This window comes from Parasteatoda tepidariorum, chromosome 8 (assembly GCF_982258835.1).
Source record: "Parasteatoda tepidariorum strain Cologne lab strain chromosome 8, Ptep-v5.0, whole genome shotgun sequence".
NCBI classification, from domain to species: domain Eukaryota; kingdom Metazoa; phylum Arthropoda; class Arachnida; order Araneae; family Theridiidae; genus Parasteatoda; species Parasteatoda tepidariorum.
In genome coordinates this window covers 41,505,804-41,521,697 of record NC_141762.1, presented here as the reverse complement: position 1 = coordinate 41,521,697, position 15,894 = coordinate 41,505,804, and the positions used below count along the sequence as shown (strand labels likewise).

Sequence of the window (15,894 nt, the reverse complement as noted above, 5' to 3'; positions counted from 1 at the left end):
ATGAATAATCATTTTAAATCACGTTTACTTATAATTTAAAGAAACTACTGATGCAATTTTTTGAAATATGTCTTTGTAAAATTTTACATTTGGCAACAGTATTTTAAATTTATTTTGTCTGCTTTGTTGACTGGAGCGGTGTGTGTAATTGTGATTTTGCCATTTTGATATTTTTAAAGTTATAAAAATGTCGGATAAATTGGATATGTCTCTTGACGATATTATTAAACAAAGCAAAGGACAATTCAGATTAAGAGGTCGAGGTGGTGTAAGAGGCAGAGGTGGACTTAGGGGCCGAACGCGTGGACCTTCCGTCATGAATCCAATAAGAACTCGAGGCAACAGAGCTAGACCAAGACAATTACCTTACTCTAGAGTATGTAAATGTCATTATAAACTTATTATAATTTCTTGTTGTTATTTCAATGAGATTAAGTTATTTTTTACTTGTTCTTTTGTTATTAGTCTTAGCTGCTATACTTATATATTTTATTTTTACTAAATCTTAATTCTATAATTTGCATTAGTGGTTTGTAACTAATAATTGTTCTAAATGTATTTGCAGTATATTGTTAAAAGCAGGGTTCATACTCCTCCTGAAATTAGCTTTTTTTTTCTAAGGGCCCTTATAACTCCTGAAATTGGCATTTTAACTCCTGAAAATTGCATTTTATCTCCTGAAAATTTTTTAACAAAAATAAAAAACGGTTCTTAAACGGAGAAAATAATTAATCATTCCTTCCGTCTTCCCATCCCTTTCGTCCCTGGCTAGCAGATGAACTGTATAAAGATTGGCTGCTAAGTGTTGTTCCTGTGCCGGTTTATAATTTGAATCGAGCAATTCATTTGAATAGCCTCACTACAAAAGCTGAAATTTTATGGACTTTAAAGGTTTTAAGCTCACATTATTCCTACAAATCTTGTGAAAATGCGAATTTTCTTTTTAAAGCTATGTTTTCTGATAGCGAGATAGCAAGCAATTTCACTTGTGGTGGAATAAAAAACTGCCTACCTCTCAGTTTTTGGTATTGCGCTATATTTTTTGTCTCTACTTAAGTCAAGAGTGAAAGAGGAAACCAATTATGTACTGCTTTTTGATGAAAGTCTAAATGATGTTAATCAATTCAAAAACTGGATTGTCATGTAAGATTTTAGGATGGTAACCAAATAAATATGCGCTACTATTCTTCAGACTTTCTAGGCCATGTTACATCTGAACTTTTATTTGAAAAAATAAGTGAGAAATGCTTGTGCATAAATACTAAAAGTTTACTATTATCTATAGATGGCCCGAATGTCAACCTAAAAGTGCTAGGCATAATGATGGAAAAAATGAAGAATGAACACAATGTGAGTCTCTTGAATGTAAGTTCATGTGGACTGCACATAGTGCATAATACCTTTAGGGGTGGTTGCTCTGTTGCTTTTCCAAAAGTAGAGCATTCTGCATCATCTGTTTGCCAATTTTTTAAAGACTCTCTTGCCCGAAGAGAAGATTTTGAATCTGTAAATCCTGAATTTGTATAATTCCCTTTAAAATTTTGCAAACACAGGTGGGTAGAGAATGAAAAAGTTTTAGTTCGACTTTTAGAAATTTTGCCTGATGTTAAAACTTATTTGAAGGAGATAGAAAACAAAAAGTTTTCTAGGCCAAACAATAAATCATATATAATCTTACAGGACATGATTCAAGATGAACTGTTTATTGCCAAATATAATTTCATTTTACATGTTGTGAAAGATGTTGAACCTTTCTTAAAATTGTATCAAACTGATAAACCCATGTTACCATTTTTAAATGGTGATCTCAACTTGCTATTAAAAGATGTGCTGAACAGATTTATAAAAGAAGAGAAGCTTCCAGCATCGTAATCGATTTATACTTAATACAATGTGTTAAGTATAAATCACAAAGATAAAGAAATTTGTAAAGAGGCAACCAAAATTGATGTTGGCTTTGTTGCCAGAGAAGAGCTGATAAAGAAGAAAATTTTGAAGAATGAAAAGAAAACAATTTTCCCTCTCACTTCCTGAATTTATTGTATTGTACTCCTGAAAAACTCCTTAGTTACTCCTGAAATTTACTTTCTTAGAAAGAGTATGAACCCTGTAAAAGAATTTCAAATTAACCTTAGCATAATTGAAAACATAGCAAGAATTCCGTTTAATTCAGCCTCCAGTAGCTTGCTTTGGATTTCCTACTTTCGTAGCATAACATATTTAATATTTAGTTTGAAATATAAATGATTACGTAATTATTTTTAATAATAGGGTAAAATTTACCTTACAATTATTTTAAGGTTGCAGACTATCTTGAGTGTAATTTTCAGTGGTAGCAATTAACCGCCTGTGCAGAGGGGATCAATAAATTTCGAATATATAAATTTTGGCATGTAGAAATTATTATAGGTTTTAAGTAAATGATTATGACTGATGTAAATCACTTAATCTGCTTCATGTATGTTTATATACATCCAAATATTTATTCAATATGGACCAAAAAATGTACGTAGCAGAAAATTCAACGTTGCAGAAATTTTTTTCTCTTACTCATTTTAAAAAACTCTTAGTTTTTCAAACTTAACCTGCAGGCCCATAAGCAGAATATTTTCAAATGTTCTGCAACAGGACTTATTAATTTATACTAATGTTCTGCAAGCATTTTACAGCGAAAAAAAGACAAACTTTACGTTAAAATATACACTATATTATTTTTTAAACAAAGGCAAACAAAAAAATTTAATAAAGACAATGATGAATTATTAACACTAGAAAGACTGAAACTTAGTATGTACTTGTATGATGATGAATTAATAACACTAGAAAGACTGAAACTTAGTATGTACCTATATTGCTCAAAGGCAGTCAAAATTACTGCATTGTGATAGAATAACTAATGTGTAAAGAATTTGTTTAATGAATTTTTTATATTATTGACAGTTATATAACAAGTTATTAGTAAATATTAACGATAAAAAAATTTACTTCACTTGGAAGGAAAATATTAATTTATACATTATTATTTGTACATTTTTTGCAAATGAAAAAGCAGTTAAAAAACAGTCAAAATGACTTCCTTTAGGAAACCTAGTGTTAGTAAAATGCCTATGATACGAAGGTCCGAACATTAAAATAAGGGCTGCCTTAAAAATCTTTCGAAGGGCTGAAATTTGTGCCACTTACTCAAGATGCAAATTGTTCTGCAGAACTTCATTTGTTCTGCGACGTACGTCACAGTTTTAGGCACTTTCTGCTTCCGGGCCTGCAGGACAATAAAGTCGATTATTCTACCCTAGTCACATCAACTCATCTTGATGTCCTGGAACCTTGTTTTATTTATATGAATGCAGATTTTGCTACATTCTTTCTCTGCTACTGTGTTTTGTTTTTATTTCATATCACTTTTGTTTCTTCTCATTCACGTCTGGCAAGTCTTGAAAATTAGTGCATACAGTAATTGAAAAACTGAGATGTTTATTTTTAAAATTTTCTTTTGGGGATTGATTACAGTAGATTTTTAATTTTATATTTTAAAATTTTTTATTTGTATGATAAGGTGGGATTTTTATATCAACATAATATGATAAGGTTGGACATTTAATCAACATAAAAAGACTATATTTCTTTTAATGTTTTTTTGAATACTTTTTTCTTTAAAATATATGTAGCATTTAACTTTTGTTTTAAGCGTTACACTAATAGGATCTTTTTACAATGTTAGTTTTTTTTTTTCCGCATCTGTTAGTTTATTTCTTTTGATCAGTATTATAGTTTTTTCCCTACATCTTTATTTCATATGTGAAACACTTGTTTTTTATTGACGTTTTAATATCAAGCCTTTCTTAATTTACTTATATGGAAAATCATGATTTTCGGCATAAAATTTACAAGTAAATTTATAACCATATACATTGAAACCTCAGTTAAGTGGACACTCTTGGGACTGAAAAAAATTTCCGTTTATGGTAATGGTACCCTAATAACAAAGTTTAGCTCGGTAATTTATATTTGGAATATTTTCATTGATATAAGAATAATTAAATAATTTACAAGGATATTTATTTAAACTTTAAACAATATTTTTTCCCTTACAAAAAGAATTTATGATAAAGTATTATTTTACAGGTAAATGAATGTAATTTTCCTATTACCACAGATATTCAAGTTAGTCATATGCTACCGAATAAGTGCTTTTAGACTTCAGTCATTTTCATTTAATAGGTTTACACCACCTAACACTTACCAATCACTTGATAGGAAACATGGTTAATACCTCTTCGAAAGTAAACCTCAAGCGATTCACGGGTGAATTTATCACGGATTAAATTTATGCTGAACTCAGCACGAATGAAGCGTATCAAATGCGCAATGGACAATTACAGCATATCATAAATTTTTTTATTTTCATACCTAACTTATTGGAAATTCTCCCCTGAAACCGAAAATCTGATTGTTTTTTTCGGCAAATGTTAATTTATTTAGTTATTAAACATTTAAATTGCCCCAAAAGGCCTCCGTAAGTGATTCAATCAAAAACGACCCCTGATTGGTTATGACGTCAAATGTGCCGAAGGGAAACGTACCGTCTCCATCCGCTAAGGCTATTTCAATGCTCTTTTAGTTTTTATATCACGTATACCGTATGAACATCCTTTGTAAATTATCAGTAAAAATTTTGTGAATTAAATTTACGGTTCTGAGAGTGTGTGCAAAATGAAAGAGAGGTTTTAAAACTTCAAACGTTGTTATTTATCCTTAAAATATCTGAAGAAATGATTATGTAGCTCTTTACAGCGAATGAACATTTCTTTTCGGCTGAAATCAGTAGTGTTAAAGTTCATAGAAAATACTATTTCATTCCACTTACTTTTAAATTAAATTAATGCTTCATTACAACCTAATTACTTAATTAAAATAAGTCGCAGATTGGATAGAAATTTTATACATTTTGATATAGGATGGATGATTTTATAATTCGTAATTGCATTAAAACAAATCAGTATTTTCATAAATCTAGTCCATTGAAAAATATCAGTCCATCATCGTTACAATCTATGTGCTAATGATCAAAAATTCAAATAATGTTTTTAATGTTACTTCTTTAATTTATTTATTTATTACTAGAGTTGAAGGATTTTCTTTTTAGGTAAATACTTACTAATGCAGTTTATGTCATCTTTTTTTGTTTGTTTCACTATGTATTAAATATTTAAATACACATTAACGCTTATATTTATTATTCCTAACTTAAATAGGAATTCCGTTACAGTTCGAAATTATTTTTATTTTTAAATTTATAAATTTTAATTCCTTTTTCTGCAATATAGTATTAATAAAGTATGGTTATTGTTAATTTCTCTCCTTATTTTTGCAAGCTATTTGTCAGTGCTTGCAATGAAGAATTCTAAAATAGTAAAATTAATACATTATTCATTTTTAATTTTAAAAAAATTATAAAGTAGTTTTAAAAAAATCTCAGGTTATGCATACGGTATAGCCGAAAATGTATCAACACTTTCAAGAATCTAGTCCATTGAAATATATCTGACCATCATCATCACCATAATCTAGTTATACTTAAAATTTCACTTAATTTCTCTTTTATCCATATCTAATTAACTTATTTATCCACAAAATTTCAGCGAATATCATTAAGCTGGAAGTTTTTGTTTCACTAAAGCTAGAGAACAAAAATAAAAAAATAACTTTTACAAAATGGAAAGAAATTTTAATACACATTCTTTATTAAATAATTAAAAAATAAACAGTAATGTTGTTTTTTTTATTCTTTGAGTAAATAGGAGCTTTGCTATGGCGAAAAATTATTTTTATATGCATTTATAAAATTTTATTCCTATTTCTGCAATAAAGAACTAAATAAATGCATATGCTTGATTTCAAATACTCTTATAACATAGATTAAGGCAATTAAAGTAAAGTTAATAAAATCTGCAGAAATATATATATATATATATATATATATATGAATTTAAAGTTTTGCTGGGATCACAAGTTTTTTAAGAGGCTACTGCTATAAATACAATTACATGCTTTGAATTCACGCTAGAATAAATAGATAAAAATTAGCAATAACTTAAGCTGTCCTACATTTTAAAATCTAAAACTATTTATTTTACATAAGAAATTGATCCAACATTTCTTTCACTTAAGATGAAAATAAATCTTCCAAATGAACTTGAAGTATACATTAAAATTAAGATTATAGTTTAAAAATGAAAAAACCAAGTTATTTTGTATTTATAACGCATCATTTATAAGCAATACCATGCACTTTTTTTATTGAACTAAAAAATCTTAAATATTCTGAGCTACAAAATTTCGTCAAGTATTAACAATGTTTCAGTGGGTACCACTGAAATTTAACATTATAAAAATACGTTATATCAAATACACATTTTTATTAAGCGATATTAAAGCGCAATTTTTTATACAGATAGCTTTAGACCATCTAAAATGGTTGGATTTAATTAGAAAATTTAAACGAAAGCAAGAACATATTGGTTTTCACAGCACGGCTACTGTAAGTGAACGGCAGATGGACACTTGTGACATCAGTTCGTGAATAATCACGTGACTCCCCGTTTCAGGCGAAAACTAAAGTAAGCGTTTTTTGATTGAAAATAACTAAATAAATAGCCTTCTTAGAAAAGTAATAAAATGTTTTCTGGGAGTTCTGAGGGATTCTAAATGCATTAAAATTTTAAAAAAATTTGACTGTAATTGTCCATTTTGAAATACGCAAGTCGTAATAAAAATATTAGAATTTTTTATTGTAACTGCAAAAAAAATAAGGATTAAAAATCACTTAGGTTTACATTTGCAATGAAATCAAGACAAATAAATCGCACCAAAAAGTGATTAATTGGGGAATCTAAAACACACAGAAAAAGAAAATTATAAATACATAATTTAGTTTTCCTTTATTAATTTAATGGTTATCTGTTAATTTTTCAGCCCACTGAAATGCCAGATAGATGGCAGCACGATTTGTTTGATGGTGGTGTATCTGGTCAAAGGGCTGGTGGTATCACAACAGGGGCGACAAAGCTGTTAGTTTCCAACTTGGATTATGGAGTATCCGACAGTGATATAAAGGTAATTTTATAATATTTAAAACTATTTTTATGTTTATTAAGTTTTTAAAAAAAAAATTAGTTTTATAAAGGTTCAGTCTTTAAATAAAAGTAAAATAAAAATAATAGCTCAGTGGTTCACAAATTCATATCAAAAAATGCAAGCATCTATTTTGTGAAAAAACTACTCAAGGTCGAATTTTAATATTAACTGGAAGTTTGAGGGTTTATGAGATGATTCCTATGCAACCTTCTTTTGTTTGAAAATCTAATTAGAATTTAAAAGATTTTAAATTTTTAGTGATCAGGAATTACCTCTTCTCTTGATCATTTCTGAGGTAATTCCTGATCACCAGTTTTTATAGTAAAGGGGCTGTTTAAAAATAATTATACAAATGTAATTAACAAATAAGACATCAAGATCATACAAATAAACCAAAAAGATATGTTCTGGCAGCTAATAAAACAATTTATTTAAAAGCAAGAATAAAGATTAACACTTTAAATTTTCCAAAAGCCTTTGCATTGTGCCATACATTTTAGTCAAGCAGCCAACTCATTCTCATGTTCTTCAGGAATATTAAAAAAAGAGTTCCCACATGGGTAACTTTTGTTGGACTTTTTAACCCCATAAGCAGAATATTTTCAAATGTTCTGCAACAGGACTTATTAATTTATACAAATGTTCTGCAAACATTTCACAGCAAAAAAAGTCAACTTTATGTTAAAATACTATATTTTCATTTGTTAAAATACAGGATCATACACAGAAACACTACATTATTTTTTAAACCAAGGCAAACATTCTTGACTTGTTACTTTTTCAATCACTTTTAAGTAAAGTTTTGTTAATGACGAGGATGAATTGTTAATAAAATGCCTATGATATTAAGGTCCGAACATTAAAATAAGGGCTGTCTTAAAAATCTTTCAAAGGAAAACGTTGTCACTTATTCAATATACAAATTGTTCTGCAGGACTATGTTTGTTCTGCGACGTACGTCACAGTTTTAGGCACTTTCTGCTTCAGGGTTTTTAACTTCATTAAGTGAAAGTGTAAAATTAAATTAGGTATGTCAACAGCTTTGACAGCAGCTCTCAAACTGAAATTTTCAATCATTAAAAGAAATTCACTGATTTTGCTTTCTAAAAGTTAAGTATCTTTTTAAGGCTTATAATTTCACACCATATTTATATCAGGGTTGGCAGGTTTTTGACATGTGACAGTTTTTGACAGTTTAAACCATGGTTTAAACCGTCACGTCAAAAACCTCACTGTCGAAAATGTCAAAAACCTATATTCATATGTGAAATTTAATTAATACATAAAATTTATATATTTTTTAAAGGATAGTGTTTCTAAATATGTTCTAGAAAAAATAAATGTAAAATTTTGAAGAAACACTTATATTTTGAATAGTAACCAAAATCTTGTACTTTTGAAAACTCACATCTTTTGTAATATTATGTATTCATTTTCATGTGTTATTAAAACTCACATCTTTTGTAATATTCTGTATTCATTTTCATGTGTTATTGAAAATCTGCAGTGATATTATTAAGAAATTTATTTATAACCAAATTTAGTGTATAGTATAGATTATACTAAAAATTAGACATTTTTAAAGATAAACATTAGCAGTTTTGTACATTAGACATCTTCTTTTAAAGAAAAGTCTTTTTAATATTCTTTTAAATCTTCTTAATAATCTTTTTAACATAAGACAATACAAATTTAAGTGCTTTCTGTTAAATACACAGAGTAGTTAGTGTCGATTTACAGTATATTCAGCCTATTCATTTACTATGCTGAAAATTTAGTTTATCCAAATACTTGTGAATTTCATTTTGCTGAATACGATGTAGTTTTGTTGAATATCTAAATATTCAGCTGTTGAATAATTACTTCTTGCTTTTAAGATATGCATTATTTGTATTCTTAATACAAGTGGAGAAAAAAAAATTAAGAGATAAAAATTTTTTTAAAATGATAAGTGTAATAATTATAAATAAATATAATAAACAATATGAATTATATTTATCATTATTCATAAATTTAACTACTTTTAAATTCAAATTAACATACTGGATAATAAAGATATTCGGTATAACATTAAAAAAAAATTTAAACACTTGTATCTTATATCAAGTTTGTATTTATACAACATAACTTGTAAGTTCCTTATAAATATTAGTTATATGTTCCTTATATGTCAAAAATGCATAGTAATAAACTTTTAATTTTCTTAAGTATCAAAAAGAAAAATTTATTTTTTTTAAATATAAATATTTAAACAACTGTTGTGCAAAATTTTTCTGCACATGCATTTGAATATAAATCTCTGAGATTTTAAATCTGTTATTTTACCTTAATTTTAATAAAAAAAATATTTTAAAACCTGCTGATTACCTATAGTATAATTAAATTTCAATATAATGCATGGCAACTGTTGGTAGTTTTGAAGTTAATATATTTTCTTGGCAAACTTCAGTTTTTGACATTTTCGACAGGTTTTTGACGGTTTAAACCAGTATTATACCCCTGTCATGTCAAAAACCACTTTTTGACGTCAAAAACCCAACCCTGATTTATATTAAGTTAATTTATATTAAGTTAATTTATAAAATTAAAAATTATTCTAACAATGTACACACATAAATTTAATATAGAAGCAAGGTAAGACAAACCAGAACACATTTGTCTTGTATAGAGTTAATAAACAAATTTTGTGATTACAGTTAAAATATATTTTATAGTTGTTCCACTTAATAAATACGAACTGTTATTTAAGAGAGGACAATTAGCTGTTTAATAGCTCTTTTTTTATACCATTTATAAGAAGAAATGACAATGATCAGGAATTACCCCAGTGATAAAAAATTACCCCATCTGTAGGGGGCAACATTTGATATAGTTTCCTATAATCAATAATAATATTTACAGTACAACCTGCGGCCTCATGGGCCAAATGCGGCCCACTGACTGTTGATGTGTGGCCCGCTGGAATTTCTAAGCGCAATAAAAGAAATTCTATTAATTTGGTTTTTGTTTAAACATTATAAATTTTCTTAAAATATGTAATTAAAATTTATATTACTCTAAAATGTGTATTTTTTGCATTTCATACTGTAAGCTTCTTTTTGGTTAGAACTTATATCCCCCCTAATATTTATCTATATTTGATAAATTAATTGTGAAAAATTGAAAAAGTTTTTTTAAAAGAAAGTATCAGTTTTTTTAGTTTTAAATTAATTAAAAGCTTTTAATTTTTTGCAAATATGTTATTGTTATTAAGTTTACTGATGAAAATCTTAAGTGCTTGTAACACTAATATTTATATTAAAATTATCATATTTGCCGCTAACATGACTAAATATGCGTGTGGCCCTTCGTGAATCTATCTGCTGTGCAAGTGGCCCTTCACTCAAAAAGGTTGTGTACCCCTAGTTTACAGCATATGTGAAACAATTAAACAAAAGCTTACACTATTTTTATATCAAAGAAAAAGAAAGTAACTCAAAATATTTATTATTAAGAGAATTTATTATTTGCAGAAATGTGTACATTTTGAAACCCATCTTTGAAATGGGAAATACAGAAAGCAGTTTAAAAGATACTTATTTGGTTAGATTAAAAAAAAAAACTATTATTAAGTAAATGTAGTTATACTTTAGTAAAGTGTACAAGCATTCTTGTCCATGTCTCAAATTTAAAAAAAAAAAAAACATAGGTGATCATTATTTACCCCAGAAACAGAGTGATTTTGAATTACCCCGGGTCACCCTAATACTTTTAAATTCAAACTCAACTGACTTAATTCAATAATAGTGAATTACGTTTCTCTAATAACTATTCTCAAAGTTTAAAGTTCTTTAAAAACCATAATTCATCTTTTTTTTTTTTTTTTTTTTTTTAATTTGTTTTTTTTCCTAATAAATGCACTTAAAACTTTCAGAACTAGGCTAGATGCCACTCCAGGTCTGTAAATTCAGCTGTTTGACACAGATCCCATTATTTTGAAGAGTTTTATTGATAAAATTATAATATAAAGAAATTTGTGCCTAATAAATTTTATTTATATATTTGGGGTTCTGCTAAAAGATGCTTTATTATTTAGGGTTCTGTAGCTGTGAGAAATTAAACCGCTAGCTTAATAAACTGTAATTCTGTTTTTGGTTTTGAATACCGTAATTTATTCTTTTATATCTGTCTCTATTATAATTTTATGTTAATATTATAGGAACTTTTTGCTGAATTTGGTCCTCTAAGAAAAGCTGCAGTTCATTATGACAGATCAGGAAGATCTTTAGGCACAGCTGACGTTATTTTCGAAAAGCGACTGGATGCTGTTAAAGCAATGAAACAATATAATGGTGTTCCTCTGGATGGTAAGATTTTTAATATCTTTGATCTTTGTTTTTACTTACAATGTCGTCACCCAGAAATTTTACAATTATTAAATTTTATAGGTAGACCTATGAGTATTCAAATCGCCAGTTCTACTGTTCCTAGCTCAAATCCTTCACCCAGAGGACGGCTGGGTGGTTCTTCTAATCAGAGAGGTTTTAACAGGTATTACTAACAATAAACAATGCATTGAAATTCTGTTTTTCTATTTGTATTCTGCTTATACACCTCTTATATTATTCCTGAGTTTACTATTATAATTATTTTTTCAAACCCATAATAATGTGCTGTTTTCAGTTTTCATTGATTATTCTATTACTCTGCAAACAGATATGTTATATAGTAAATTTTTTTTTTTTTAAAAAAATGAAGAAATCCCTCAAATATTTTTTTTTAAAACCATATAGAACTGTTTAACTTTAAATGTGATAGAGCAAGTGCGTTTAACAAGCACATATGCAAAAGTATACCTCCAAATACTTCGATAACTAAATTTTATGATTTGGAATGCTAACTTCACAAAATAAGTGAATGTTATCTATAAGCCCTGAAAGCAGAAAGTGCTCTAAACTGCATCATCTACTTCAGAGCAATTTATGTATTATTAAGTATGGTTAATAATTTTTTTATCATGTAGGTATTTTTTGCAAAACTTAATATTTGACCAATTGATGTTTGCTTTTTAGAAAATATAGTTTTTAAAATTAAATTATTCATCATTTAAAACGAATGGTAATTTTAAATTGTGAGAGTTGTGTGTTGATAATATGTATGGAATATTTGTTATTATGAAAGAACTGATTGCAGAGCATGGTATTGTTCTCCTTTTAGGCAGTCAACAAGTACGCATACTCATTATAGCCAGCCACCTACTAGTAGAGTAACATCTAGACGGAAAAAAATGCTTTTTTTTTTTTTTTTTTTTTTTTAAATACAAGGTGATTAGGAAAGGTATTGAAAATAGTCCTTGTTCTAAAGGGTTTCTGTTTTTCATAATTATTTTAATCTAAATTAACTTGATATTTTATTAGATTTAAATTTAAGATTAAAAAAGTAAACTAAATGAGAATTAATGTGACTTCTGATAAATTATTTGTATATTACCAGTGAGTTAATTGTTTTTCCAACTAAGTGAGTTTTGAACTTTTCTATGTTCTGAGGATTTTTTCTAAACTTTTTGGTCTATGTTTTTTCTAACCTTGAAGTTTTTTCTTAAAATTCTATTTTATTTATTGTGCACAGACATTACAGCCTTTCCTTAAGTACAGAAACTTCTTAATTCTTCCTTTAATCAATATATATATATATATATAAAAACACTTTAGACATGTATCTTAAGTAAAAGTAGTTGTTCAAAAAGAAGAACAAATGTGTCTGTTTTATTACATAGTCTTTTTAATGTTTCAATATTAAAAATGTTTTATTATAACAATTTCATCTGCCATTATGAACTGTAAAAGATTTTACTGCATATACATAGCTGCTAACTGCTCCCATTAAATCATATTTGTTCCGATTCTTTAGCTTCGAAAATTCCGGAAATATGATTTCAGGTTAAAATGTTCTTATTTTTCAGCGTCCTAACGCCTTATCACTCTTTATATTGATTTTCTTTCAATCCAGGGCAGGTCTAAGAACTAAGAGCAGGGCATGTGATTTTTCCAAGAGAATATCAGAATTTCGCGACATTTGCATGTTTCTTCCGCCGATTTGATTCATTTTGTAGACTGATGTTCTTCATGTTGAATATCAGGAACTGTGCCGGAATCACTAATATCGATTTTTGTATTATTTGATTTAAAAGTTCCTTGATGTGATTCATAATCATGCTATTTAAAGATCCTTCATTGTGATTCCTATTCACTCAATTTAAAAATCCAACATCGCGATTTGCATTTACTCAATTTTAAAACCAAATATCACAATTCGGATTCACTGGGTTGTAATATCAAACGTCAATTTCCGTATTTATACATATAAAAACTATGCATTGCGATTCGTATTTACTGAATATTAAACTTCAATGTCGCAATTTGTATTTTTGCGTTTTAAAATCCAACATCGCGATTCCTTTAAGGAGTAAGTTTTTTCTTGGATTAGTTACTATAAACAGGGTATCTGCGCACCTGGAATGTCATGAATTTTGGTATTGAACACAATTTGTCATGAAATATCAAGATTTTAACTATTTTTAAAAAAAAAAACTTGGAAAGTCATGGATTTAGGTCGCCAAAAAAATTTTATTTTCAAAATGGAATTACCCCCTCCGATTTTTTGGTGTTCCGAATATCTGAATTTGTAACAACATCCTCATTCACAGTCACATTTTATTACAATATAAAATGTTTTTATCATGTTCTTTAATTATGGTGTTCTTTCAAAAAATGAAGAAAAAAGACCTTTCTAGAGCAATTTATCTTTTAAACTTCTGTGATTTCAGAATTATTATAATTATTTATTTATTTTTTTATTTTATCAATTTAAAATTCTAGCTGAAGCAAGCCAGTCGTTGGCAAATTTTTTTTAATTCGGAAATGAGAATATAAAAATCAGGAGTATTTCTTTTCTTTCGGATGAACAAAAAAAGCATCTTTAGAATATAATTTTGCAGAAAAAATAACTAATTATTTGCTTTGGTATTTTTGCAGCTATTTAATTGCTTCGACTTTCTTTACACTATTAACATCTATAAACGTGAAGATACAGAGTGTAACAGTTTTATTTATACCTATCATTTTAATTAATGTCATTATGATGCTTTTTTAAATTTATTGTTGTTCGAGAAAATAGTGACTTCATTAAGTCATGAAAAATTCTTAGAATTAGTCATGAATTTAAAAATCTAAAATGTAGCAGATACTCTGTATAAAGATGTGATATTCTTCATTAGTGAGTGATTTAATTAGGACCATTACCTCAAAAATTATGTTAAATATGAAATGTGTGGTTTATAAATATATCAATATTTTAATTTTTGATAGTCCGTTTTTCACTTTTCATAATTATCCGTGATTAGCTTATCGTGCTGTGTTATTATTTTTGCTTTTAACTTATTGGCTGCTATGCATATACTATTTTCAATTTATTCAATACCTAGTTACAACATAGCTGTTATTAACTGATAGGAACCAAACTGAACTGAAGTGCACTTATTCTTATGAAATAGCATGTGGTAATGTTGTTAGAAATGCTTTAGCTTGTTTTCAATAAATGTCATTTTCAGAAATCGTCAGGGTGGAAACAATCGTGGTAGACCAGGACGAGGCGGTGGAGGAGCGCAGCGTAAAGTACCCACAGCTGAAGAGTTAGATGCTGAATTAGATGCCTATGTAAATAAGGTAATTTATTTTCTGCTTTTGCTCGAAATATACCACTATTTCTTTACGATTGTTACATAAAGAATATTCTCTAAGATTGTTTTTGTATTAGACATTTAGTAATGTAGTTTATTTTTTGAGAAACTTTTTGTGTTATTATAATCTTCCATAACATTAAGTTAAATTTTCTGAAAATAGATAAAATGTACCATTTTCTTTTAGAAAAATGCAACAAGGAAATCTTAAAATAAAAGATAAATTATTTTTTATTAATACATTGTTGCTTTTCATAATTATTATGAATTATCAAGGAATGATGGCAGACCAAAATGCTAGGGAATGATAAATTATGGTAATTTTCTTTTAAAAATGAAACTTCAGCTTTTTGCAGTGGTATCCCTGATATTATTGACCTTAATATTCAACCTGACTCACGTTTTTCTTCTTTTTTTTTCAGATGGAGTAACTTTTGAATTGTACAAGAAGTTACTGATAATAGAAATGTTGATTTATTGTAAACAGCCTTCACAAAGTTATGCATCCAGTTAAGCCACATTTTCTTGATTGAGATACATTTATTTCCAGAAGTTTAAGGATGGTTGATTTGTAACCAGTGATTTCATTTTTGAATTATTGTCAGCTATGAAGAAGAAAATTTGGCCTTTTAACTGTCTTTTTAATTCTCATCTTTCATTCATGCATCATTATAAGTGTCAATGATCATACAGCTGTTTTCATTAAAGAATTTCATCTGTTTTTATGCCTTTTTTTTCTCTCCTGTGTGTGTTTTCAACTTCATTCTTATTATTTTGTATAGTATTATACTTTTTGTGAATCTTTTTTTGCTCACAAAATCTAATATTTGACACAACATATAAAAAAAAAAAAAAGTTGCATGGTAGATAAGATAAAATATGGTATGGATTTCAAATGAAATTTACCTGATGTTCCTGGAAAAGTCTGGGAATTTTTTCTGAAATTGAGTGGAAACCACTTTATTGATAATTGAAGAAGTATCAACAATGCAATACATTTAATTTTTCAAACTTATGTTAGTAAATCTCCTAAATATGTA

General features: G+C 27.6%; 1 protein-coding gene across 1 annotated transcript; it reads left to right on the top strand.

The window, feature by feature from the left end:
* The first annotated feature begins 92 nt into the window (after positions 1-92).
* On the top strand, positions 93-15,575 carry LOC107457056 (THO complex subunit 4-A). Its single transcript, XM_087150187.1, has 6 exons — positions 93-376; positions 6,976-7,116; positions 11,336-11,483; positions 11,565-11,667; positions 14,726-14,840; positions 15,277-15,575. The coding sequence occupies exons 1-6, from the start codon at positions 188-190 to the stop codon at positions 15,283-15,285; spliced, it is 705 nt and encodes a 234-aa protein (XP_087006313.1). The 5' UTR covers positions 93-187; the 3' UTR covers positions 15,286-15,575.
* The last annotated feature ends 319 nt before the right edge of the window (positions 15,576-15,894 follow it).

Coding starts and splice junctions, on each gene's coding strand:
- LOC107457056 (XM_087150187.1), top strand. CDS start 188: ATGTCGGATAAATTGGATATGTCTCTTGACGATATTATTAAACAAAGC. Junction 11,484..11,564: donor TAATGGTGTTCCTCTGGATG/GTAAGATTTTTA, acceptor TAAATTTTATAG/GTAGACCTATGAGTATTCAA. Junction 11,668..14,725: donor AATCAGAGAGGTTTTAACAG/GTATTACTAACA, acceptor TGTCATTTTCAG/AAATCGTCAGGGTGGAAACA.